Source organism: Podarcis raffonei, chromosome 12 (assembly GCF_027172205.1).
Source record: "Podarcis raffonei isolate rPodRaf1 chromosome 12, rPodRaf1.pri, whole genome shotgun sequence".
Classification (NCBI taxonomy): Eukaryota; Metazoa; Chordata; class Lepidosauria; order Squamata; family Lacertidae; genus Podarcis; species Podarcis raffonei.
This window is the reverse complement of record NC_070613.1, coordinates 45,065,788-45,091,435: the sequence shown is the minus strand read 5'-3', so window position 1 is coordinate 45,091,435 and position 25,648 is coordinate 45,065,788. Positions and strand designations below refer to the sequence as shown.

At 41.4% G+C, this 25,648-nt stretch overlaps 1 protein-coding gene across 3 annotated transcripts in view; it reads right to left on the bottom strand.

Moving 5' to 3' along the window:
• ANO10 (anoctamin 10) overlaps window positions 1-25,648 on the bottom strand; it is an 84,737-nt gene that overhangs the window by 15,072 nt on the left and 44,017 nt on the right. For all 3 annotated transcript variants that reach the window (XM_053410584.1, XM_053410585.1, XM_053410586.1), the window contains exon 12: window positions 13,040-13,156. In XM_053410584.1, the coding sequence (XP_053266559.1) occupies window positions 13,040-13,156 (117 nt within the window). The remainder of the gene's footprint in view (window positions 1-13,039; window positions 13,157-25,648) is intronic.

Here is a 25,648-nt window from a genome sequence, read left to right as displayed (position 1 = left end):
TTGTCCATACGTTAATGGGTATGAGTGTGATATTTGCACATGGAACCTCCTAATAATCAATTAAGAGGCAGGAAGGCCTGGAATGGGCATTATTCTCTCACAAGGTGTGAAGCAAAGGTGGTCCAACAAGTGGCCTGGGGGTCACATGCAGCCCTCAAAGCCTTTTTTGGCAACCCTCAGCAACATTTGATGCCCCTGCCCAGCCCTCACATTGCCTTCCGAAACCCAGGTAAGCGAGGCGCTGGGCTTTGGGAAGGAGGCATAAGGGCTCTGACAGGGTCCTAGATTCCCCACTCCTTCCCAAAGCCTAGTTAGCATTTTCCCAGCTTTGGGAAGGAAGCGGGGGTCTCAGGGCAGTTCACAGAATAAAATCAAGATATAGAATCACAAAATACATAAGAATAAAAACAACCCAATAGCCCTCCCCCCAAAAAACACATTTTAAAAGGGCATAGGAACTTAGCCAGCTTTGTGAAGGTAGCACAGGGGCTGGGGGGGAGCATCAAATTGTGGCCATGCTCCCCTCCCCACAAAACAAAGCAGTATGCAACCCACAGGTTCCGACTCAAAGTACCGTATTTTTCGCCCTATAGGACGCAATTTTCCCCCTCCAAAAATGAAGGGGAAATGTGCATGTGTCCTATGGGGCAAATGCAAGTTTTCCCACGGCTTGCGGAGAGTTGCCTGCATGCTGAAGCCTGGGGCGCGCTGAGCTCTCCGCAAGGCGTGGAAGCCTGGCGCTGGGCTCCCATTGCTTGCGGAGAGTTGCCTGTTCTGGGGGCTGGGGTCGGGGGAAGCTCGGGCTTCCCCCGCCCCAGCCTCGCGACTGGAGGGGAATAATTTTTTTTTCCTTTATTTCCCTCCCCAAAAAAACTAGGTGTGCCTTATGGGACGGTGCATCCTATAGGGCGAAAAATACGGTACTCTTGCGGTCTACTTCGTATGAAAAGTTGGGCCTGCCTGTGTTAAGCACTGCCAACTGTCCGTTAGGAGATGTGTTCTGGACCTGATCCTGTGGATTATTCATACATTTAAAGAAAAAAAATCTATTCATATATGATAATTCAATCAATATGCATTTGCTATGATGACAATACAGTTCTCTATTGGGCAATTGGTTTCCAGATCAGATGCAGCACACTGTTTGGTGTATGCGCAACTCTGACTGATTTCAGGTGAGAAAAAGGTAAGTAGATAAAAAAATACATTGTTTTGAGATTACTAGTTCTTTTAAACAGACATGCATTTTCATATACACACAACCATTCTATAAAAAACAAAACAAGTGTTGGTTTGCTCTAGAAGATTAGGATTTATAAAGCTCCCAGCTTTTGCTCTTAATTAAAATGAATACAAAGTGCTCAGGTTGCTTTTATATTACAGCTGATCCTGCTGCATTTAATAGATTCAGGAAAATATGACTAGCTCAAAATTGCTGATATTAAGTGCTGTCACTGGAATTCTGTGTTTTTTTTCTCAGTTGAATTTGTGAAATGTTCTTTAATACTCCAATTATAATCAGTTTCCAAAATAGGACTGATTGACCGCATTACAGGGCAGCACTTACGTAACCTGCTTTATATATGTTATATAACCATCATATATTGTGACAGCAAAAGGATCTCTAGGATTTTTGACTGTCAGGCAGCTTTCTTGCTCTCTAAAGCTACAACTGGAGAGAGACAGACAGACAGGGATTGTATGACAATTTTCTAAACTTTTGGCCTTTTCAATATATAAATGGCACATAATCACATGTGGGCAACATGACAAAAATACTCCTCTCTTTCAGCCTCCCCACCAGGGAGCATTTAGGTTCTATATATGGCTTCCTGGAGGACTCTTGCACCTCCACTCTGAGCCCATTTTGGCAAACATCTCATACCTTAAACTTCCACAGGCTAAGAACTTCACTGCAGCATGCAGCTTATAGCCCAAAGCAAAATACTTTCTACCTAGAGTTAGGTTTCTGCACTATGCAGCATCATAATAATTTGCAGACTATTGACAAGTATTCCATTGTCTTAAAAAAAAAAAAAGAACTTGCAAGTTTAGAACTGAAGTCAACCTTCCTTAGGGATGCGGATGGCGCTGTGGGTTAAACCACAGAGCCTAGGACTTGCCAATCAGAAGGTCGGCAGTTCGAATCCCCGTGACGGGGTGAGCTCCCGTTGTACGGTCCCTGCTCCTGCCAACCTACCAGTTCGAAAGCACGTCAAAGTGCAAGTAGATAAATAGGTACCGCTCCGGCGGGAAGGTAAACGGCGTTTCCGTGCGCTGCTCTGGTTCGCCAAAAGCGGCTTAGTCCTGCTGGCCACATGACCCGGAAGCTGTACGCCGGCTCCCTCGGCCAATAAAGCGAGATGAGCGCCGCAACCCCAGAGTCGGTCACGACTGGACCTAATGGTCAGGGGTCCCTTTACCTTTACCAACCTTCCTTGGATGCATGGAATCAGAAAGACGGCAGTAATAATGAACTTGCAGAGAGAAACAGTTTTTGAGCTTGTGGACTTTGGCATTAGGGTTAAAGCGTATCACAGCTTTATTTGATTACAAGGAAAGCAAAACCATCTGTATCAATTTCCTTAAATTAATCCTGCCCAGGTAGAAGAGAGCCATTGTTAGCCATTCAGCCTGTGGGCCTCCAAATGTCGAACTACAAATCCCATTATCCCTGGGCCTAATGAAGGTTATGAAGTAACTGAGCCCAACAGCACCTAGAGTCAAAGATTCTCTACCGCCGGTGAACAACATTTATTTATAGCCTATCTGCAGCCAGAGGTTTTATGGGATATTATAAAAAACCCTTGAGAGTCCCATGGACTGCAAGAAAATAAAACCTCTCCATTCTTAAGGAAATCAGCCCTCAGTGCTCACTGGAAGGACAGATACTGAAGCTGAGGCTCCAATACTTGGGCCACCTCATGAGAAGAGAAGACTCCCTGGAAAAGACCCTGGTGCTGGGGAAGATGGAGGGCACAAGGAGAAGGGGACGACAGAGGACGAGATAGTTGGATAGTGTTCTCGAAGCTACCAGCATGAGTTTGACCAAACTGCGGGAGGCAGTGGAAGACAGGAGTGCCTGGCGTCCATGGGGTCACGAAGAGTCGGACACGACTAAATGACTAAACAACAACATAAAAACCTGCAAGACTTGTAAAGAGAGATAAACCAAGAAAACACATCATAAGCAACTATGGTTGCATCCTACCACCTTCTAATCTCTAAAAATATATATAATCTGTCTCAATCCATGTCCCTTACTGCTTTGATAATGATATTTCAGGGATGGATGCTAAATTATAGACATTACTAGGCCCTTTTAATTAATAGCCAATCATACAATCTGAGTGAAAAGGATGACCTTTATTTTGAAAGTAGCAGACTACAAGGCTTCAACAATAAAACAAGGTCTCAGAAATATTTCTTTTGAACCCCACCACTGTCCCAATACATTTAGGGTTTGCTTCAAAATATTACGCATACCCAAGGAGACAAACACTTTAGGTTTGGCTGCCCGGGGGAGAAGTGGCTGTTTATAGTCAGATGAGTTTGCTGTGAATAAAAGATGCCTACATAGAAAAGAACAGTTGCAGCACAGACAAAGGAATAGCACTATGCTACCCTTATTCAGACTGCGTAGGATGCACTGGTGTGACCACAACAGTGAATATATTATAGCATTATATAAGGCTGAAGTCATAAAGTGTCTCAACTGAACAGACACATGATTAAAGCCTCAAGCATATCCTGGTGTTGTAGCTCTGATGAGCTACTGGGTCATGCAGGAAGTCAAAACAGGTGATCATCACAGTTCATTTGAGGCATAAAACTGACTGAAGTTTAAATACAGTAATATGCTCCATAACATGTCCAACAGGTTAAAATGACAAGATTTGTTGATATTTGACAGATGCAACTACCAGAATCAAAGATAAATAATTATGAAAGCACCAGCTTTCAGGTTTTGAATACATCAATGCATTGTGGAAGGTTCTTGGCCTGAAAGCTGCAGCAAAGGTACATCTGGCACAAGAGACCAGCAGTGCTATTTCTCTGCTCCAAATTCCTCCCTTCTGAGGCTTTTTATTAACAGCAAAAACTAAACTGAACATTATTATTATTATTATTATTATTATTATTATTATTTATATACCGCCTTATACCCAGAGGTCTCAGGGCGGTTCACAAAAAAGATCACAATATATAAAATAAAAATAAAAACAATAGCCCTATAGCCCCCTCCAAAAAAAACACATTTTAAAAGGGTATAGGATGTCCATCAGGTCAACCAAAGGCCTGGTTTAAAAGGACCTTTTTGCCTGGCGCCTAAAAGGTGTATACCGAAGGTGCCAGGCGAACTTCCCTGGGGAGAGCATTCCACAAATGCGGAGCCACTGCAGAGAAGGCCCATTTCGTGTTGCCACCCTCTGCACCTCTCGAGGAGGGGGCACACAAAGGAGGGCCTCAGAAGATGATCTCAGGGTCTGGGTAGGCTCATATGGAAAGAGGCGGTCCTTGAGGTATTGTGGTCTTGAGCCGTTTAAGACTTTATAGGTTAAAACCAGCACTCTGAATTGGGCCCGGAAACTAATTGGTAGCCAGTGCAGTCAGACCAAAATTGGTGTAATATGCTCAAACCGTCTTGCTCCAGTGAGCAACCTAGCCGCTGAATTCTGCACTAGCTGAAGTTTCTGAACCGTCTTCAGAGGCAGCCCTACCTATAACACATTGCAGTAATCTAACCTTGAAGTTACCAGAGCTTAGACAACAGTAGTTAGGCTATCCCTGTCCAGATAGCGGCGTAGCTGGGCCACCAGCTGAAGCTGGTGGAAGGCACTCTAGGCCACTGCTGAGATAAGGAAGTTTACATGCAGTTAGCCCTTCGGTTGCTCACTGGAAGGACAGATCCTGAAGCTGAGGCTCCAGTACTTTGGCCACCTCATGAGAAGAGAAGACTCCCTGGAAAAGACCCTGATGTTGGGAAAGATGGAGGGCACAAGGAGAAGGGGACGACAGAGGACGAGATGGTTGGACAGTGTTCTCGAAGCTACCAGCATGAGTTTGACCAAACTGCGGGAGGCAGTGGAAGACAGGAGTGCCTGGCGTGCTCTGGTCCATGGGGTCACGAAGAGTCGGACACAACTAAACAACAACAACAAGCACTTAGAAGTAACGTATTATCTACTCTGGGAAGGTATCATCCAAGTCCTCAGTCAGGCTTTGAGGTCTATAGGAGATTATTGGGCCTGAGTCACTTCAGGCTTTAAACACCAAAGTCAGCACCTTCAATTGGGTCCCAAAACACAGCTGTTTTAAAACAGGGGTTATGTGAGATCTAAATGGAACTCCATCCAGTAATCTGGCTGCTGCATTTTGGACCAACTGAAGTTCCCAAGTGATCTCCAATGGTAGGCCCATGTAGAGCATGTTGCAACAATCAAATCTGGAAGTTTTGGAGCATGGAGTTACAGCACATTAAGTCCTCGTGAGACCAAGCTGACTCCTTTGCCTAGCTTTCAGAAAGCTGCAATGAACATTTTGTTTATCCTGGTTTTTGATGGGTGCTACTGTGTGGTTTTGTTTTTGTTCTCTTTTAATGGTCATTTTGTCTGTATTGTTGAATTATTGTACAATATAGCACCTTTTAATAAATAACAATTACTCATGAAAACTGACAGAGCTGGTGGTTGTTGGCGTTCGCCATCTCCTCCCCAGCTGCTGATCTACAACAGGAGAGAAAACAGAAGCTAACTGTTGCCTCCCAAATAGGAACAAGGCTATGCCACGCTGAAAAGGAAAAGAGAGACAGGAGAATACTAAGCAAAATTGAGCTCAATGCAGACAAGATGGAGGAACTTGTTAGTGGTGGGGTAACCTATGCTTGGGTTAGTGGTGTTCAATCTGTTCTGGATTTTGTAGATTGGTGTGTTTTGTAGATTGGTGTGTTCAATGGTCCCTTTCTGTCAGCAGAGGCACATGCTATCTTGGTGGATCAAAGCACCTTTTATCAGTTCAATGTTTCTCAAACTCGGGTCTCCAGCTGTTGGACTACAAATCCCCTCATTCTTAGCTAGCAGGGCCAGTGATGATGTAGTCTAACAACAGCTGGAGATCCAAGTTTGAGAAACACTGGTTTAGGCTGATATGACTGATATAGAACCCTACCTGAACAGCGTCTTCCTTTAGCAATCAGTGCCTTGTTAACTACTTGTTTGGATGACAGCAACCCGCTGTACATGGAGATGGTTTGGAAAACTGTCCAAAAACTTTAGTTAGTCTGGAATATGGAAGATTGTAAATCATGACGGAATATGAACACACTTAAGCTAGCACTTGCCATCTCCACTAGCTTCCAATCAGTTTCCACGACCTCTTCAAAGTGCTTATTTTGATATTTTAAGTACATTCATTGGCTGGGGAGAGGGTGGCTGTATGATTGCCTCTCCCCACCATGCATACCTTACCTTCCTGGAAATCCTACTCTCAATGCTTTGTAAACACTTTCCTCAATTTCCAAAACTAATGGTTTTAATATGAAACCATTTGGCATTACTATCTTCATGATAACTACGCATCTTTAATAGTTTACTGAAACCACCCAGACTTTTTCTGTTGACCTGCTTCTTATTTTCCTATAGAAGCATGATGCATACTCTCTAGTGCAAGAATTTTAATTTTAAATATTATCATTAGGATACAGGTCAGATATTAAGACTGACAGAAATGTGTCTTAGCAATGATTATTTAAGTGCATCAGGGTGTATCTACAGTTACCCAATGTCGTGGAAGAGGTCAAACAATCTGAGAATAAAGCCTCAACTTTCTAGAAAGGTTTTTTTCACAATTCCATCAACAGGAAATAACTAATTACATAAGTTTCACACATATTTAATTAAAAGTTTTGATGCTAATTCTCAATTATCCCTCATTACAGACCTAATTTTATCATCACGCCCCACGTACTTGGTGTTATCTCACATATCCTGTTATCACTGACAGGTAACACAAAGTTCAGCAAAAGAAAAATGCTATCAAGACTAGCTAAGTTAAAGTTTTTATCTTACAGGTTTTGGGGTGTACATCTTAATTTAGGGAGCACTGTTTTATATTGAGCCAAAGCAATGGAACAGCTGAGCTCAGTACCGTTAACAGGGGTTTACTGATGTTTCTCGCTACCTGGGGTTTTTAGTTAAAAGATGCTGGGGATTGAATTTGAATACTAAACATGCTATCCACAAATAAGTGACACCTCTGCTTTCAGGGGCCACCTCTCAGCTTTCCAAAGGGAAAATGCTAACTAATCTAGCCGATGCAGAATTCCTTCCCTCTCAGAGGACTAATCGAAAGATGCCCATCATAACACTCAGTGTCTTAACACTAAATATATGAGTTGCCTCCACTGTAAGTACGTTGTTTGAGGTGATGTGAAACTTGGGGTGATATGAAAGCTATGGCTGCTGCACTCATACAAACAACTGCTTGATGATATTGGTACGTATGCATATGATACACATGCAGATTTCAAATGCAACCGAGGGGCAGCCTGTTGAACAGGCTAGGGAAAGGTGCCCTTCTATTGGCCTAATTCTATCACATGATCTGGATGATCATAGCCTGCCCTGACATGATCAGGCTTTGGCAGAGGCATCCTTTCACTGATCTGAATGTGTCACATGACCAAGGTGAAGTATCCAAGCACAGGGTGCTGGTTGAAGCTTACCTCCCCTGCAGTGGCTATGGGCAAGACCACCATGCCATTTACCCTGCTGTATCCCTTACCTAGGGACGCAGGTGGCGCTGTGGGTTAAACCACAGAGCCTAGGACTTGCCGATCGGAAGGTCGGTGGTTCGAATCTCCGCAACGGGGTGAGCTCCCGCTGCTCGGTCCCTGCTCCTGCCAACCTAGCAGTTCAAAAGCACGTCAAAGTGCAAGTAGATAGATAGGTACCGCTCCGGCAGGAAGGTAAACGGCGTTTCTGTGCACTGCTCTGGTTTGCCAGAAGTGGCTTAGTCATCCTGGCCACATGACCCAGAAGCTGTACGCCGGCTCCCTCGGCCAATAAAGCGAGATGAGCGCCGCAACCCCAGAGTCGGCCACGACTGGACCTAATGGTCAGGGGTCCCTTTACCTTTTTATCCCTTACCTACACAGTGGCAGTGAGAGTGGCACTTGATACAGCAGGCTCTCTGTTCGTCCCCGAGAAGGAATGCTGAACCACAGCAGCCTTAGCAGCAAGATTCTCTTACATTAAATGAAACTGGTGTGTATTAAAGTTAAGTAAAACAGAAGAGCCAGAGGGGCTCGAAACCCTCTGGACAACTCTAGGCATTATGATTCCTCAGCTACAGTTATTCATCTGTCAGACATAGATATTAATAGCCCAGGCCACAGAGTTGATATGAAAGATTACAAAATACTTGGTGCATTACACTGGTGACTGAAAACAATGCTGGCACCAGTTCAGTACAGTTCAACTCAGCATAAATACGGTGACAATACAGCACAGAAAGAGGAAAACATGGATAGCAACACCAGTGTTACAAGCTCACAGCAGCTCAAAGAAAGAAACAAGAGCACTATTGTCCTCACTGCAACATTGCCTCTGCTCTCCCTTTTGACCATCTTCCTCTCTAACCCGGTCTTAATTATTCCCTATAAATAGAAGAGTGGAACAACAATGTCATGATCTTCTGTTTCACTTCCATTCAGCTTAACGGGGCGGAGGTAAGGAAGTCCTCATTCACAACTGTGCTGAGTCCCGTATCATAAAAATGAAAGTGGTGCGACCAGGGGCCGACTTTGGTCTTTCAAATTTCAGCAGCACCCTGTCCAAAATTCATCGTGCCCCCACCTCTCACCTTCTGTTCTGCTCAATTCACTATGTCAGAGTTCAGGCGCCCAGTGTGGCAGAATCAGTCGCACTGCCCAAAATCTGCCTCTGGTGCAATACTACTTGCCAGCTATTTGTTTTTAAATTGTAACAGGGAAAAATAATTTATAAGAAACTGATACTCCATATCAGTACTTTGCATTTCTTCAAAACTGTGGGAACATTTTGAACTAGAGTGAAATGTGTTTAATACTCATTTCAATAGGATTGAGCTCACTTTCAACTGAACTGCAGCCTACGTCTTAATGGTGGGTTGAAATATGTTTTTTCTTCTCTTAACTGCTTCCGCAATACTACATACATTCCAAACACTATGTGATGCAAGGACAGGATTACTGCAAGTTACACACAAGCAGACCCACTTTAGACAACAAACAAGCTAAAGCAGAAAACAAGGATTTTAGTTCTCACCTAGATCTGATAAGCATTTGATATATTAGATGCTGGACATGTCTGTGCTTGTACATTGGCACTGAATATGATATATGCCATGAAAATCAAAAGGGAGAATAGTATTCTCATGCATTGAGAAACATCCACCCATTTCAAAATGTACAGTGTTCTCCTGGAAATACTGGCATGTAAACAACAGGCCCATCCACCCCGGATAAAACAGTTTTGACATCATCTTCTCCATCTCCTTTAAAATCGGCACTGCCAAATTTAATCCAAGTGACTTACTGATGAACTAGTGCTGCCAATTTTGCATTGCATACTTAGAAATATATACAATTAAAAACATTCCTAATTTCCATATAAGTCCATTGCAGATGACAGTATACTTTTTGCAGACAGCTTTGTAAAAGATGATGGAGATTATTCTGTGATAATTTTGTGAGAACGTTCTTTAAAAACAATGTCTAAGTGCTCGAGTCATTCAATTACTTGTCCATATCGTGAGAAATGGAGCAATGAGTGACAGCTCATATAATCATTTTACTTCACTACATTAACTAAAAACTCAAATGCTTAAAGGCTGGGCTTGTCCACATTTCTTCTTGTCCCGTGTTTATAAAGCACTGGTCCAAGTAGTTTTCTGCTTGACCCACACTTGACCCACATGGGACTGAGGCGTTTTCCACTTGCCCTGTTCCTTTCCCAGGGAAAACCTGCTCTTTAGCTTAAGGGCTTATCCACACTTACATTTTCTCTGTTCTTTCTAGGCATAGTCTGCACTTTAAAACTCCAAACACACACACACTTTTCTTTCTTTTTTGCTCTGGAGCTTTCCCCGAAAAATTCGCTCTTTAAAGCTCAATTGGAGCCAATAGCATATTGACATCTGCTCCGATGAGTGCTAAAGTTCTGGTTTCCACGGGAAAAGTTCTGGGCCAAGAAAACCCCAGGCTCTTGACACAGAGCTTTAAAGTGCAGGCCTGTGACTGGAAAGAGCAGGGCAAAAGGTAAATGTGGAGAAGGCCTCAATCAGAACAAATGACAATTCGCAGAAAATCTGGTTGCTGTTTGCTCCGACTGGGCACTAGAGAGTGGTTTCCCCGGTGGGGAAAGCAGTGGAACAAGAGGAAGGGTGGGTAAGCCCACAGTACAGAACACAATCAAGAGACATCTGCAAAAGTAAAAAATAAAAATAAAAGCAATGGCTAATTATAAATATTCTAGTATGGGCTTTATCTCTGACCACAGGTGTACTAAGGTGGAGAAAGGGGGAATGAAACTAGTGCCATGTTAGGCGAGTCTGCCACAGGGCTGCCTACCAAATCAACAGAGTGCCAGCTTAGCTTTCATTAATATTCAGGAGGCTCAGCTCACCAAATAATTTCTAAGCCATGTCTGAATTCTTGGGGCTTAGACAAATATGATGGGGATACACTTCAAAAATTGAGGAAAATATCCTTAACTGGAATCAAATAGTTACGGACTGAAAGATTCAGTAAATTGAAGTTGGCATTATGTTTTATACTCTCTAACCCAAAGGTGACTAGAATAACTTGTGTGTTTAAGGTTTCAATGGGTGACCTACTTTCCCCTCTTTTAATGCAGTGAAAAGAAATAGCTCCAGTAGGTTTACAATCCTGCTCTTGTAATATTATGCAAAGCTGCTGTCTAGCCATGGTTTCTTCTCAATAAATGCATCTGAGGAAGGCAAAATTGAGCAGTAACACCTTAGATTCAATCTTCAGCCTGATATGCAGTTACTGCGGAAGAGAGCCCTGACCTGGATGGGAACACACACCAAGAATTGGAAGAGAAATGCCTCAAATGGAACTTCTGACACAGCATTCAGATATAAGGCACATCCAGTTAAAGAATATGCAAAACCTTCTAAGGATCTCCCTTTTTTCCAAGCCACTGGAATTAGGATGTATCTGAACCTCATCTAAAAACTGATGAGGCTGCTTCCCTGTGGAATGGTCTCAAATTTCCATGCTCACTTTTCCTAAGTCAGTTATTAGCATTTGCATGTATATATAATACCATCCATTTGGATGGCTTTTTCAGCAGAAGCTGCCAATAATTGGATAATTCTTCAAAGGCTGAATACACCAGCCTGGAGAAAACAATAGCTAATGTCTTATACATGCTAATTGGACCTGTAGATAATGTTCAGGTAGATATTTCTTAACTTGGAGACTATTAAATTCTTCAATCCCAGGAAAGGGAAGAGAAGCCCCAAGGAATGAGAGAAGCACAAAGCTGTTGTTTTTAAAAATAACTTAAGTAGAACAGCAGCAACAAGAAAAATTGCCTGCAAGAAGCAGCCTCAGCATTTGCTCTACATTTATAGTATCTTCCCTGCCTCAAAAGCACAAGCCCGACTTTTTTCTGGAAGCCAGCTTACGTTTTCCTGTTTAGTTGGGTTTCTGGTCACTGGTCTGTGGTAGTACAGAGATGGCAGAATAAGAGAGGTGTGGGTATTCTATTATGTGAGATTTTAATATTATTGAGATGTAACTGTTTTTGTTACTGTTGAGTTATCCAAATAATATTTGAGCTGCTTTAACCCAAATTAACAACAAATTGCTTTGTTTCTCCTTAAAGGAGAATTTGTGGGAAATGATCTACAGATGGCATCTAACGCCGGTAAAGCTAGCAAGGATGTATAGAACAAAAAATAAGAAATGTTGGAAGTGTGGAGAGGTGGAGGGTGACCTCTACCATATGTGGTGGACCTGTAGTAAAGCTTTTGGGAATTAATCTATAACAAACTTTAAAAAATCTTTAAATATACTTTCCCAAAAAGACCTGAAGCTTTTCTACTGGGATTGATTGGAAAGGAAATTGAAAAAAAAGATAAAAACCTCTTTCTATATGCCACGACAGCAGCCAGAAATACGTTAGCTCAGAATTGGAAAACAGACATAATACCGAATATAATGGACTGGCAGGTTAAAATGATGGACTACGCAGAACTGGCCAGACTATCAGGAAAATTAAGAGATCAGGATGAGCAGAAGTTTCAAGAAAATTGGAGTAAATATTTGATGTATATAAGAACCAATTGTAAATCTTTGAAGACACTGGTAGGGTTGGAATAACTCTTACAGCGTGTAGTTGATAATCTGATATATAAAGTATGCGACATTAGAATTTTATTTGATACTTACCAAAGAAATGGAGGGAACTCAGAGGCATGATAGAGCCTAAGTTAAATATGTAACCTATATATGTGTAATTTATGAATGTATGTATGTTTACTGAAAATCAATAAAAATTTAATTTTTTAAAAAAAAATTGCTTTGGCTTAGCAGTACAGTTACAGCTGAGGAAGGCTGGGGAAATGGACCTATAACAAGAGCAATTTAGCAGGAGAAGCTGAGAAAGTTGATGTGCCTCCTAGGCAAGTTTGAAAAGACAAGAGTTAATGACAAATAATGTGGCCTCAAATGCAGAACTCAATGAATGTGCATTGGCACTAGAAATACCCCTTTATTTTGACATTATAAGTAGACATTAAACGCCAAGAGAAGAAATAGTCTTGTATATATTGGCATGTATCCATACAGCCGAGCCATCATTTACGCCTTTAAAAACTGAATGTTGGTAGCAATAATGCATTATGAATTATTTTAAGGGACTGGATGCTTTAAGGGTATGTAACAAAACTCAGTAGGAAAAAAGGACAGTAGTGACAATTACCATCTTTCTCTCACCTGCAATATTCCTACAATATTCTTACTTCTTACCTGCTGCTTGAGTGCCTCCAGAGATTCAAATTCCAGCCTTGCCAATTTTATCTGGATGTCTCGTGGTTTATCAGCAATCGCGTATGCCATAAGAAATTTCACAGCTAGTGCTAAATGCTGGTCGGGGGAACAAGGAGAGAAGAGATAAACAGAATACCATTCAGTTATGAGTGCATGTATTTGAGTGCAGAAATCATCATCAATGATTAAAAACGCACAAGGGATAAGTATAACATGAACATTATCAGCAACACAAGTGAATAGCAATTTTTCTGCACTATTCTAGGGCAGGCCTCCCCAAACTCAGCTCCCCAGCTGTTTTGGGACTACATTTCCCATCATCCCTGACCACTGGCCCTGTTAGCTAGGGGTGGTGGGAGTTGTAGTTCCAAAACAGCTGGAGAGCCAAGTTTGGGGGTGCCTGTTCTAGGGAGTAAGTGATAGTAAGTGGAGACAGGACATTGACAGGATAAGACTATACAATCTACCATGTCAACTTTCACAGATATTAGCAAGGAGAAAGTAAATCGTTAAATGTCACTTGATCCGTTAGGTTCCCTCCATCCATCCATGAAGCTGTATTTTAAGCTGTGGGCCTCAAACCAAAAATAGTCTATTCTGCAGTAACAAGTAGTGCTGTACCTCAATTAGATTAGAAAACCAGAGATCAGGCAAACGGACAAAGAACAGAGCGATATGCTGCAAGTGTATTTTAAAAGATTGGCAAGTATGATGTATGTAAACAAAGACTAGAAATTGTACAGTGGAATCTTGGTTCTCGAACGCCATGGTACTCAAACATTTCGGCTCCCGAACGTCAAAAACCAGGAAGTAAGTATTCCGGTTTTCAAATGTTTTTCGGAACCCGAACATCCGATGCGGCTGTCGGCTATTGTTTCCAGGGTGCCTGCGCCAATCGGAAGCTGTGCCTTGGTTTTCGAACGTTTCAGAAGTCGGAACAGACTTCCAGAACGGATTATGTTCGAAAACCAAGGTTCCACTGTATTTCTATTTGCATTTTACCACAAACCAGAAGACTGTGGCTAAAGGTTTGACTGACTGCTTCAAATCACAAAGTGAAATTCACACACACACATTGCTTTGGGGACTTTGTCGTTTCTTTACGGGTGCCGAGGGAAAAGCAGAAACTAGGGCTAACAGCAGTGTGTGAGAGGCACTTCAGTTGGGATTATGGCTGGGAAGGGAAAAGTTAAACCTTCCCTCCTCCTTTTGTGCTACAGTTCTGAGAAAAAGCCTCCCCTCTCTGGCACCTGCTATTAAGTAAAATAAAATGAAAATTCCGATGTGCTCTATGTGGCGCCATGCCTAATTTGATCCTTAAGTTCTTGTTTGTAAATATACAATATATAAATTAGTGCCCTATTAACCCTGCATATAGGTTCTATAAATCGGAATCTTGACTTCGTAACAGGGATTATGTCGAGCCAAGCAAGGTATGCCAGGCCCCATGCCTATATTGTTTTAGGTGGCTGGTAAGAACGTGGCTGTTTTAAAAGGTTGCTTTAGCTGATGGTTTTGTTTTTGCTGGTTTATCTTTCATTTCTTAGGGCTCAGACGCACTTTTAATTGTCACATACCTAGAAAGCAGAGGTCCAAGATGTTTTCTGCTTGTCCCGTGTTTTTGAGGCACAGGTCCAAGAGGGGTTTTGTTTGTTTGTTTGTTTGTTTGTTTGTTTGTTTGTCCCACTACTTCCCCCCAGAAAACCCACTGTTTACCACTGAATCGGAACAAACATTAGTCCGCTGATAAACTGATAGATGTTTGTTCTGATGCAGTGGGTTTTCCTGGGGGAAAGCGGTGGGACAAGCGAAAGTGTTGGATGAGCCCTTAGTTTGGATGGCTGCTTAGGATTCTGTTATGGAGGCTTGACTTCGATGTTAATACTAGCAATGTTAATGGGGTGCATTATAGTTCATTGTTGTTTTGATGTTTTGGATTGTAAGCAACATTGAATTTGCTTTGGTACAAGTTTTCAAAATAAAATCATAAATAAGTTAGCTTGTTACTAATTCAGCAACCACCAGCGGTTTATAACAGAGTTTCAATTAGATTTCCTTCCTGAACACACTCCTTCCTAACCTCTCTTGATAATTGGATTGATCTTATTTTATCTATGCAATAGTGGCTGGCTGTCACTGTAGAAATCAAATTAGCTGCTCAAAATTCCAAGAATTCATATCTAATTTTTTAGCAGAGACAAAGTTGAGGGACACACTGATGTGGAAACACAGCTGCTCCTGTTGCTCATGGCGGTAATTTTTTGCAGAACTGGCCAGCTCCACTGGCTCTCTGAGCACTTGGCAGAAGTCCACGAAGAGTTTGATAGTGCTGCAATTATCAAGGGTGAAAGAGACACTGACATTTTGCTTCTTACCCATTTGGCAGATGGCAAAATAGGAGGATATTTTAGTGTTGACACCAGGGAGCCATGTTAATTCTATCCTGCTTTCCTCATACCAAGACATACACCCTGTAATCATCATGTAGAACATGTGTTTGAAAAGCAGAATGACTTTAAGTCTCGCAATTTAGAATAGTGTTGCTCTGCAAGGGCTTAGAATGAGAAACAACACGGATATACGCTATTAAAGCTCAAGATCACTTTCGTGTTGCCAACTAAGAGACCAACCAAACCACAGAAAATGTTCTTGTAATTCACAGCAGACTACTGACTACAGTTTTACTCAATTTCAACACATCTTAACATCGGGACCGATTTCTATGTTAATTCTAATTATCAGTCATGCCCAGGATACCAGACTGATAAGAGGAGTGGGTGTTGCTTAAAACTTTCATAACTTTATCATGGATGATTACCATATTTACTAAAACAATTTTGACATGTTATTTTATCTCTTCAAGTGTGATCCAACATGCCCTTTTGGCACTCTATGTGGGGGAGATCGGTTTTCATTATTTTCACCATTGGTTGCAGCACCCAAACTATTCCAGGGTATACCCAACATTCAGGGGGGCATGAGAGACGGCCAGGAAAAAGCCTCCGAGCTCAAACAGAACTTTAAACATGGTCCTTTGGATTCAAAGTTCCAGCTGACATAGAAACTAATCCAGTATGCTGATGTGCAAACATATTCAATGCTTTGAGCGCCCTGTGATTGTGCACAACTGTAGCAAAAGCATGGTACTATTTTGGAAACAATGCAGTATCCTGAAAATCTATTAAGTCCAGTTGCAGACGACTCTGGGGTTGCGGCGCTCATCTCACTTTACTAGCCGAGGGAGCCGGCGTTTGTCCGCAGACAGCTTCCGGGTCATGTGGCCAGCATGACTAAGCTGCTTCTGGTGAACCAGAGCAGTGCATGGAAACACCATTTACCTTCCCGCTGGAGCGGTACCTATTTATCTACTTACACTTTGACATGCTTTCGAACTGCTAGGTTGGCAGGTGCAGGGACCGAGCAATGGGAGCTCACCCCGTTGCGGGGATTCGAACCACCAACCTTCTGATCGGTAAGCCCTAGGCTTAGACCACAGCGCCCCCTGTGTCCCTTACAACTGTGAAAATACCTGGCAAACTCTCGATAAGCAGCTACATGAATTGGTATCCAGCAAGTATTAGAGATGTAAATACAACGAACAAACAAACCCCTAATCAGCCATAATAAATTACACGACAGCTCATTCATTGATCCTTGATCAATGGACCTTAAGGCTGTCTTTTCTCGTATTTCTGTCAATATTCAGGTGCTTTAAAATGCCGTCTTTTATTTTCAAGTATATAAGATAGCATTTCTTAACTTCAAATTTACCAACCCAGAAGTCTAGAATGCAGTTGCATAATGCACCCAATAGTATATTTCCATCATGCAATCCTTAAACGTTTTGGCAGAATCCTTATCTCAATTTATGGATGGTGTTTAATAGGAACAAGGATGTGGGTTGCCAAAAGTCAAATTAGCTAATGCAGTATCTAATGAAGAGTAAAGCTTTGATCATGCTCTGAAATAAATTCTACATGAAAAGCGGATAGAGAAAAATGAAGAAGCAATTCAACTTGTGACACTGTGATAAATGCCATGCTTTATGAAGTACCTCTTAACTGATTGCCAGTATCATACACTGATGTTATATCTAACTGATGTACCTTAGTGGAAAGATGTCTGGAATCTTTAAAAAGTGACATTTCTGTTCAGCATATGAAATATCTGGAATTCCAAAATTGTACACATGGAGACTAATTTTTTTGTGCACAAGCCCTTTAAAAAAACCTCTTCTTGGTTTGAATCAGGAGTGGGCAACCTTTTGCCCTCAAGGCCCATCTACAATGGAGGGCATGCACTCAGGGACTGCATCCCAGCCTTAACCAGAGCCAGCACTAGGAGATCAGTAGACCCCTCTCCACTCAAGGAGGGAGAGAAAGGTCTTTGGAAGACAGGGATATTTCTCCTCTCCTCACCATCATGCTAGAAGTCTTAACTTTAAATGGTCAGTATAAATTACTGCCCTGACTTCCTCCCTCCATAAAACCTTTTTCTTCCATTTAATTCACAAATGGTGAGCACACAAAAGATGCTGGAGCAGTGCAGTTGTATTGAAAGGGAGAAGATCCTTGTAGCAAACACAGGCAAAGGTGAAGTTTAGCAGCACAGGTTGTCTGGCTGTAATGCTAACCACTGAAGTTTGCAGAAAGACAAGGAATGCATGGGAGTTTGGGGGCACAAGTCACAGTGCTTCATCCTGGCTATCCTGCCTCCTTCACTGGTGGGTTTCAGGAGGGAGTCTAAGTTGACTACTTCCAGTTCTCAAATAATTAAGGAGTTGGCTTAGTATCTATAAATGTTTCCAAACAGTAATGGGAAGAGGGGTGAGGATTTACATTAAGAAAATGGCTTGGAATACCCTCTCCTCCTGTGCTATGGTCTTGAACGGTATCACCCTTCACCCCTGTATCTTTTATTTTCATTCTTTTAAGAAAGGATGAAGAAACCAGAGGGCCACTCACAGATCTCCAATGTCTGATTTAGTTTGGGGTTGTTAAAGATGGATGTTCATATGGAACAGCTGAACTGTGTGTGCCAAAAAGACTTTACTCTCACACGTGTTACATTTTCTCCCTTGAGAGGTGAGGAAAACAGCTTGGATGAGAGCAATTTTGATGGGGGGGGGGGACTGCCAGTGAGGAAATGTTAAACACTCCTTCCCTCACACTGTTGCAGCTATTAAGTATGTGCCCTTAACACACAAGGCTGCATTTTAGTACTAGGAATGTTAACCTGACTACCATGTTAGTTATTCTGCTAAAAGGAACATGTCTTAAAGTATCAGTATAGCATACCTACTGATCACAGAGAGCAAATTATTCTATTTGGGGAAGGGAGAGGGGCTGGCCTACTGTTTCTACAACTTGCAAATAGGCAAGCCTTCTCATAAGGTGTGACAAGCTAATGTAAATGACTGCTGGACCCTCTTGAGATTTTTCTAGTATCAGAAATGTTAAATAATTCCATTCATGTTCTTTGCTCAAGACCTCCAAAGTCATTTTCATAGACAGCCTGCTGGGATTAAGAAGAAAACAACACTTCCCATGGCCCAATTACTAGGAAAATAAGCATTTTTTGTTTCTAAAAACAATCGCCAGTTTTGAAGTAGGGATGGCACTTCCTGAAAATCTTGGATGTGGACTTCACCAGCTCAGATATTTTCCATCTAATTCCTATATCATTGCCACATAACCTAACATATGTAAATTTTATGCAATTCTGTGTGCTCTTTGTAGCGGTGCATAATTGGCTGCCCTAGTACAGGCTACTGCATCAGAAATTGTGAAAGTAAGACTTTCAGGGATGTGAAAATGCTTTAAACCAGGCATAGGAAATTGGATCCAGTCAGCAGGCCAGATCCTTATCTCCACCAGCCCTCACAGGCCAACTTTGACAGGTGCAAAGGACCACCCGCCTGCGAAAGTTCAAAGGAGGCTGCTGGTTACAGCACTTCCAGCACTAATCAGCGGATTAACACCAGGAATGTACATTACAAGAAGCTTCCTGAAAGGTAAAGGTAAAAACGCCTAGACAGTTAAGTCCAGTCAAAGGCAACTATGGGGTTGCGACACTCGCTTTCAGGCCGAGGGAGCCGGTGTTTGTCCACAGACAGCTTTCTGGGTCATGCGGCCAGCATGACTAAGCCGCTTCTGGTGCAACGCGACACTGTGACGTAAGCCAGAGTGCACAGAAACACCACCGCTTACCTTCCCGTCGCAGCGGTACCTATTTATCTACTTGCACTAGTGTGCTTTCAAACTGCTAGGATGGCAGAAGCAGGGACAGAGCAACAGGAGCTCACTAGAGAACCCCCTTGACATCTCTGCAGAGGGGCAAATGCTCCTAAAAGCACCACATCTTCCCCATGAAGGGTAAGTGGTTTGTGTTCAAAGTGCTGCCTCTAGCTTTCTGTGAAAAGGGGAAAGAAGACCTATTTAAAAAATGATCCTAGCTGACCGTCAGTGCTTGCAGATAACCCTGCACTGTGCTTTGAAACCCAGCCAATCAGCTGACAGTTGGGGCTTCAAAGCACCCTGCAAAGGGCTTTGCAGGCACTGATCAGCTGACTGGAACAGCTTGCAACACCCCTTTTGGCCCAGACACAACATGGCACCAGGCATGGCAGGTGGGCATGCCATGGGCAAAATCGTCCGTCGGCCACCTAAATGGGGAGGTCTAGTGGCTCTGATGACCCCTGCTTTAAACTTTGTAGGCAGTATCAAAAGGATAGAAGAATATAGCTAAGAGCCTAGAAAAGTGGATTTGTTACAGGGAGTGGGGTGGGTAAAAAAGGGAAAGGGTATGAGTGGGAAGTAGGGAGGGGACAACCAAAAGTACCACTGCACAGGGAGCATGTGGTGATGAGCAAGGAAGAAATTAGCAGGTCAGAGCAGAAGGCAGACTTGGGACATCACTGGCTGAGGACTGCCTAGGTCCTGGAATATTCCAAATATCTTTAGGCTGCAACATTGTGCCCATACCTCAATACAGAAAACAGGGCATAAAGTGGGTCTTTGTTTTCTACTTAAAAGTCCTGTTTGCATCTTGAGGCAACAGTTAATAGCTACAAGAGAAATGTGTTAGAAATTATAACAATTACTGTGTTACTGAAAACTGCTTTAACCTTGCCCACACTATTGTATAGTGAGTCTTTCAAACACTTTAAATATTTTATTTTCCTCACTTGAATGAAAGCAGGCACCTCATAAATTATTTCAGTACGCATAATACTACTCTACGATGAATAATTCTGGCAATTGCTAAAGTTAATCTCAAATCACTCCGCCAGCTTTTTGACAACAGAATAGTTCTCCATCCAGCTGAAGAATTTTCCTTCCCCAATCACTTATATGTGATTCATAAATTCCTGGAAAAATGTATTATTTCTTTTGCTTCCTAGAAAAACACCTCATCGAGTGCAATGGAGAACATTGTCTACCACAACATCTAGACTCAATTGCAACAGGTTACACTTAAAGATGGAAGGGTGGTTTGTTCATTCATTGCAACAGTTTGTTACACTACTGTGTTCACATAAATCAACTATTTGGTTTCTGACACAAGTATAATTGCTCAAAAATATGCTAATGCTGCAAATCCTATACTTAGCATATTGTACAAAGCAATGCAATCCTACTGAACCCAGTAGAGCTAGACATACATAGAAAGGCTCTAAGTGGGACCAAATTCACATGAGCTGCCAATACACTCCTTTTTAAAACCCTGAAAGCCTAATAGTGTACAGCCTTAGTATCATATTATACATATTGTTTATTCATACGTTGTTGTTATTTAGTTACTAACTATGCAATACTGTGTTTGCTTACTCAAAAGTAAGTCCCACTGTGTTATGAAGTTTATGTAAATGCATATAACTCATGGTTCAAATAATGATTTCTTAGTCAAGACAGAATAATCAGCCAGCAATTGGGCTTGTTGATTCAGGATACATATTCAGTGCCCATGCCAAAACCTACTGACATTTCTAATCAATAAAGGTGTGGCCATTTCAATCCCAAACTATTGTCCTGTCTTTATCGCAGATTCCTGACCTCCTGGACCCGCAATGATTTCTTAGTTTCAAACATCTGAATCTATATTTACTTCCTCTCTTTCTTTCTTTTTTACACATTTTTTAGTTGTTTCTTTACAAGGAATGATGTAAATGCTATTAATACTTGTGACACAGGACTACGAAAATAATTTGCTTGTTAAAATAAGGTGCTTTGCTTTTGGGCCCGCATTCTCTATTCAAAATGTGAAGAAAAGCTCACCACAATGAAGTCTAATCAGGCATACATTTAATTGAAGCCAAATGGTATACTGTCTGTTGTGGATAACTAAAGTGAGCTTTGTCTGAGTCACCATAAAAGGAGGACAAGGAAAAAGTGATTGGAATAATCCCTATATCTAATCCTACAAATTATTTAAGCAAATGCAAGGTTATGTTTTTCCTTTAAGACAAAAAAAAATTCTAAAATGTCCAGAAAGACTTTGTGTTTTGTTGCTCCAGGAGATATAAATGTCAAATCTGGAGAAATGGTACTGCTGCTGTTTTGTTGTCACAAAATGACAGCTGACAGAGAATGGTGCTGCTTGTGGAGGAATAAACAATATGTGAGAAGCCACTGATGCTGACACACATTATTCTACATATAACGTTTAGCAGAAATTATTTTATACTGTTTGTTCACTACCAGGCACATACATTCGTAAGGTAGGCAATTTTATGTGTCACAATACACAGAGAGACAGGACATTCCAGAAAACCACAGATGATGTAAATTATTGGAAATGGATAGAGGAAATGTGTTTCTTTCTAAAGGGAGTGTGTTTCAGGTATGCGGAAACAAAGCACACTGTGGTGGACTTCCGAGATTACTCCATTAGCTTCAGTACGTTACAGAAGAGGGAACAACAAATTAAAATTGCAGGGCCAAGATGTTTTACAGCATCTTCTCCCATTTCAGCCTTAAAAAAAAAAAACCCAAAAGAAACTTTGGGCTCACCCACACTTCTGCTTGTTCTGTGTCTAGAAAGAACAGGTCCAAGAGGATTTCTGTTTGTCTCATGGTTTCTGAGCAAGGGTTCGAGAGGTTTTTTAGCTTGTCCCAATACTGTCCCTGGGGAAACTTGCAGTTTTCCGCTGAAATGGAACATCAATCTGCAGAAAAACTGACTGATGTTTATTTTCTTGGGGGAAAGCAGCAGGACAAGCAGGTGTATTTGTTTTTAAATAACAAATATACCAACTACAATACACTAGGATTTCTACCGTTCGACTCCTTCAGGATCCCTTGTCCCACAACTATAAGGAAGTGCTTTCTTCTCTATATTTCTTTTGATTATAGGAGTTTGCAATATGCATTGTAATTAAATCAATGCTAATGTTCCTTATTCTTCAGTGAAGCAGAGCTTCTGCTATGTGAACCTCCTCTCCAGCCTCTTACTGAATACACCTAAGTTCATCCTCGCCCTAGGGCAGAATTAGGAAGTGCCTAAGCACAGTGGAGCCAGTTATTATTATTTTTATTTATGGAATTTATATACCGCCCTATACCTGGAGGTCTCAGGGTGGTTCACAGAAAAGCTCACAACACATAAAATCAGAATGAAAACAACAACCCAATAAAATGCCCCCTCCCAAAAGAGCCACATTTTAAAAGGGTATAGGATGTCCATCAGATCAACCAAAGGCCTGGTTAAAAAGGAACGTTTTTGCCTGGCGCCTAAAGGTGCATAATGAAAGTGCCAAGCGAACTTCCCTGGGAGAGCATTCCACAAATGGGGAGCCACTGCAGAGAAGGCCCTGTTCTCATGTTGCCACCCTCCAGATCTCTTGAGGAGGAGGCACACGAAGAAGGGCCTCAGAAGATGATCTCCGGTTCTGGGTAGGTTCATATAGGAAAAGGCGGTCCTTGAGATATTGTGGTCCTAAGCAATACTCAGCTAAGGGATATTAGTTGTCAATATGAATAATCAAATAACAACATATAATTGTTCGTCATAGCTACACCATACATTTAAAGCACTCTTATGCCTCTTTAACTGACAGGCTTCTGCAAGAATCCTGCATACTGACCTTGCAGACTTACAATCTGACCTTGCAGACATAACAAATCCAAGCACCCTTAATAATTCCTACAGTTTGCTATGACTTTGAAAGTGGTATAAGAATGCTTTAAATGCGCGGTGTGGATGTGACCCTTGTATGGAAAAGTTCACATAAAAAAAAATTTAGATTAGAACACTGTATTAACTGGAGAGCCAAATCTAAGAGGAGGGCAAAGGTGTATTCCCTTAGCAACTTTACCCACTTAATCAATAGCTGATAAAAATTGTTTGCAATGAATTTGCTTGTTTTCAATGCAAACTGATGCAAAAAATGTTGCAAGCTGAACTTAAGATGGGGAAAATGAGAAACTAAGAGAAAGAGAGATTGACATATTCCCCCATCCCTAATTGGATCCCACTAGCAAATTGATAGAGTAGAAAGAAAGAAAAACAGAGGAAGGGTTAACTTCTCCAAACCATTAAAAAACAATCTGTCATCACATCTTGTCAGCTATGGAAGAAAAGGGCAGAACTAAAAGACTGCATCTAAATGTCAAAGTGCATTTGGTATTCAGCAGAAGCGGGCTACCTAAGATGTAGATATTTCAAAAAGGAAACATCATAGTACAAAATGAAAATGCATGCAGGAACAAAATACAGAATACTGAAAGACAGCTGTCATACTAAAGATTTATATTCACTGTGGCCTGATAAAAACTTTCACTTTTTGTGCTAAAGGCTGTAAGATGTCCCCTTCCTACTCTGATCCCTTTAAAAACCTTTATTATCATGCCCTGAACAAAGCTTTTTACCAGTAATTTAAAAAACTTGAATGCTTTTGAAAACAGATGCAAGACAAGTAAAATTTTACCATGAAGACAAATTCATGCTTTACAGTGGCACTCCTTTCACACCAACTGCCCTATGTACTGTCTCTGATTGCACAAGCAAGGGACTTGTCTTCATTATATCAATCTTATTTTAAGGAGGGAACAGACACCTAAAATTCTCAGAATCAAAAGAAGCTGTGGTGCTCAGCATCTTATAGTATCGAGAAAAACCACACATGATCAAGCGTGTATATACACACAGCTGTGGAAATACATATTCAGAGATTCACATTTCCTAAATGTGAGCAAGTTTCCTCTTTATAATGTTTCCAAATATTCGTGGGAAGAAAGGGCTCTTGCTTATAGGGTTGTGTTGTGTTCCCATCTCAATATAAAATACCTGTCATGTTTTCTTCTTCTTCAAGAAACAATGCATCCGCTGTGAAGCAAAAGTGCAACCTGATCTAGTTTATAATGTTCTCAATTTTTTCCTAACATACTTTTGCAGGCACATGCACTGTGTGCCCTCTCAACTACAATACCCAGGTGGAGGTGCCCTAATGGATATAAGCCAGCAATGCCAAGGGATCCTGTGCCAGCTTAAATAACTGCATGGGGCTGTAAACTGAGTGAGGCACAGGGGGTAACAAGTAGGCCTTTCTTAGCTGCCAAAAAGCAACCAGAGGATCTGACCCGGTGTGACCCATGGTATCAGTGGAAGGGCTTTGCACAGAAAACTGGAGCCAGAGACCCTCCAAGGTCATGTCTGTATTGTTGAGACATCAATTGCCTCCCCATAGCTTAAATATATATCATCAGGGGTTACAGAATGCTTCCTACATAGAAGTGGTGCATTTCTATAACTGCTGCCAGCTTCTCTCAATCAAGAGTGCAATTAGCATATGGACTGTAAAATTTATCTCTCCTATATAGACTCCATTTTCATAATTATCTTCCATCCCATAACGTGGCAGCAGATTTTCATTTGTAACAGCCCTGGCTTCAGACGGATAAACAAAGTTAATATAATTCAATCATGTCCACATCCACTTTACAAATATGTTCAGTAATACCACCATGCCAGCTCCAGTATCAACACTACGCAATTAAAAACTGTAGCTACAATCACGCATTGTAGGCTTTTAAATGTTTGCTTTGCTGATACACAATTTTACGTTCCATGGACGGATTTTTTAAAAAAATGCTTAGACTGTATTAACTTAGAGGAAACTTTATACATGTTTTTAGAAATAAATTCTACATTACACAGATAGAAGGATTGTAAGAATATAGTATATTCATTTCTGATACTCCAGAACAGTAATGCAACTATCTAATATAAAGTTATTTCTATGGACTAGTCATAAAGCAATTGTGTTAGGCTGTATGTCATTCTGAAAGCTAATTCAAATTATGCTACAATATTAATCGCAACACCAACTGCCTCACCGGTGAAAACCCTTAGATAATGAACTGACAAAAAGATAACATTTAGGAAGTATAATCTTAGGTCTGCATTCCTTCCTATTTTGTAATCATACACATGATCCAAATGACTCTGCTTTGCAAATCATAGCTAGGATAAAATCCTTGGGCGATTACTGCAATCTACACCAAGAATATGGGCTGTTCTGGTGTAATAGCCAACCCTTGGTTTAGTGCTCCAATCTACTCCCTATTTGGAGCAACTATGGTTTGAAAG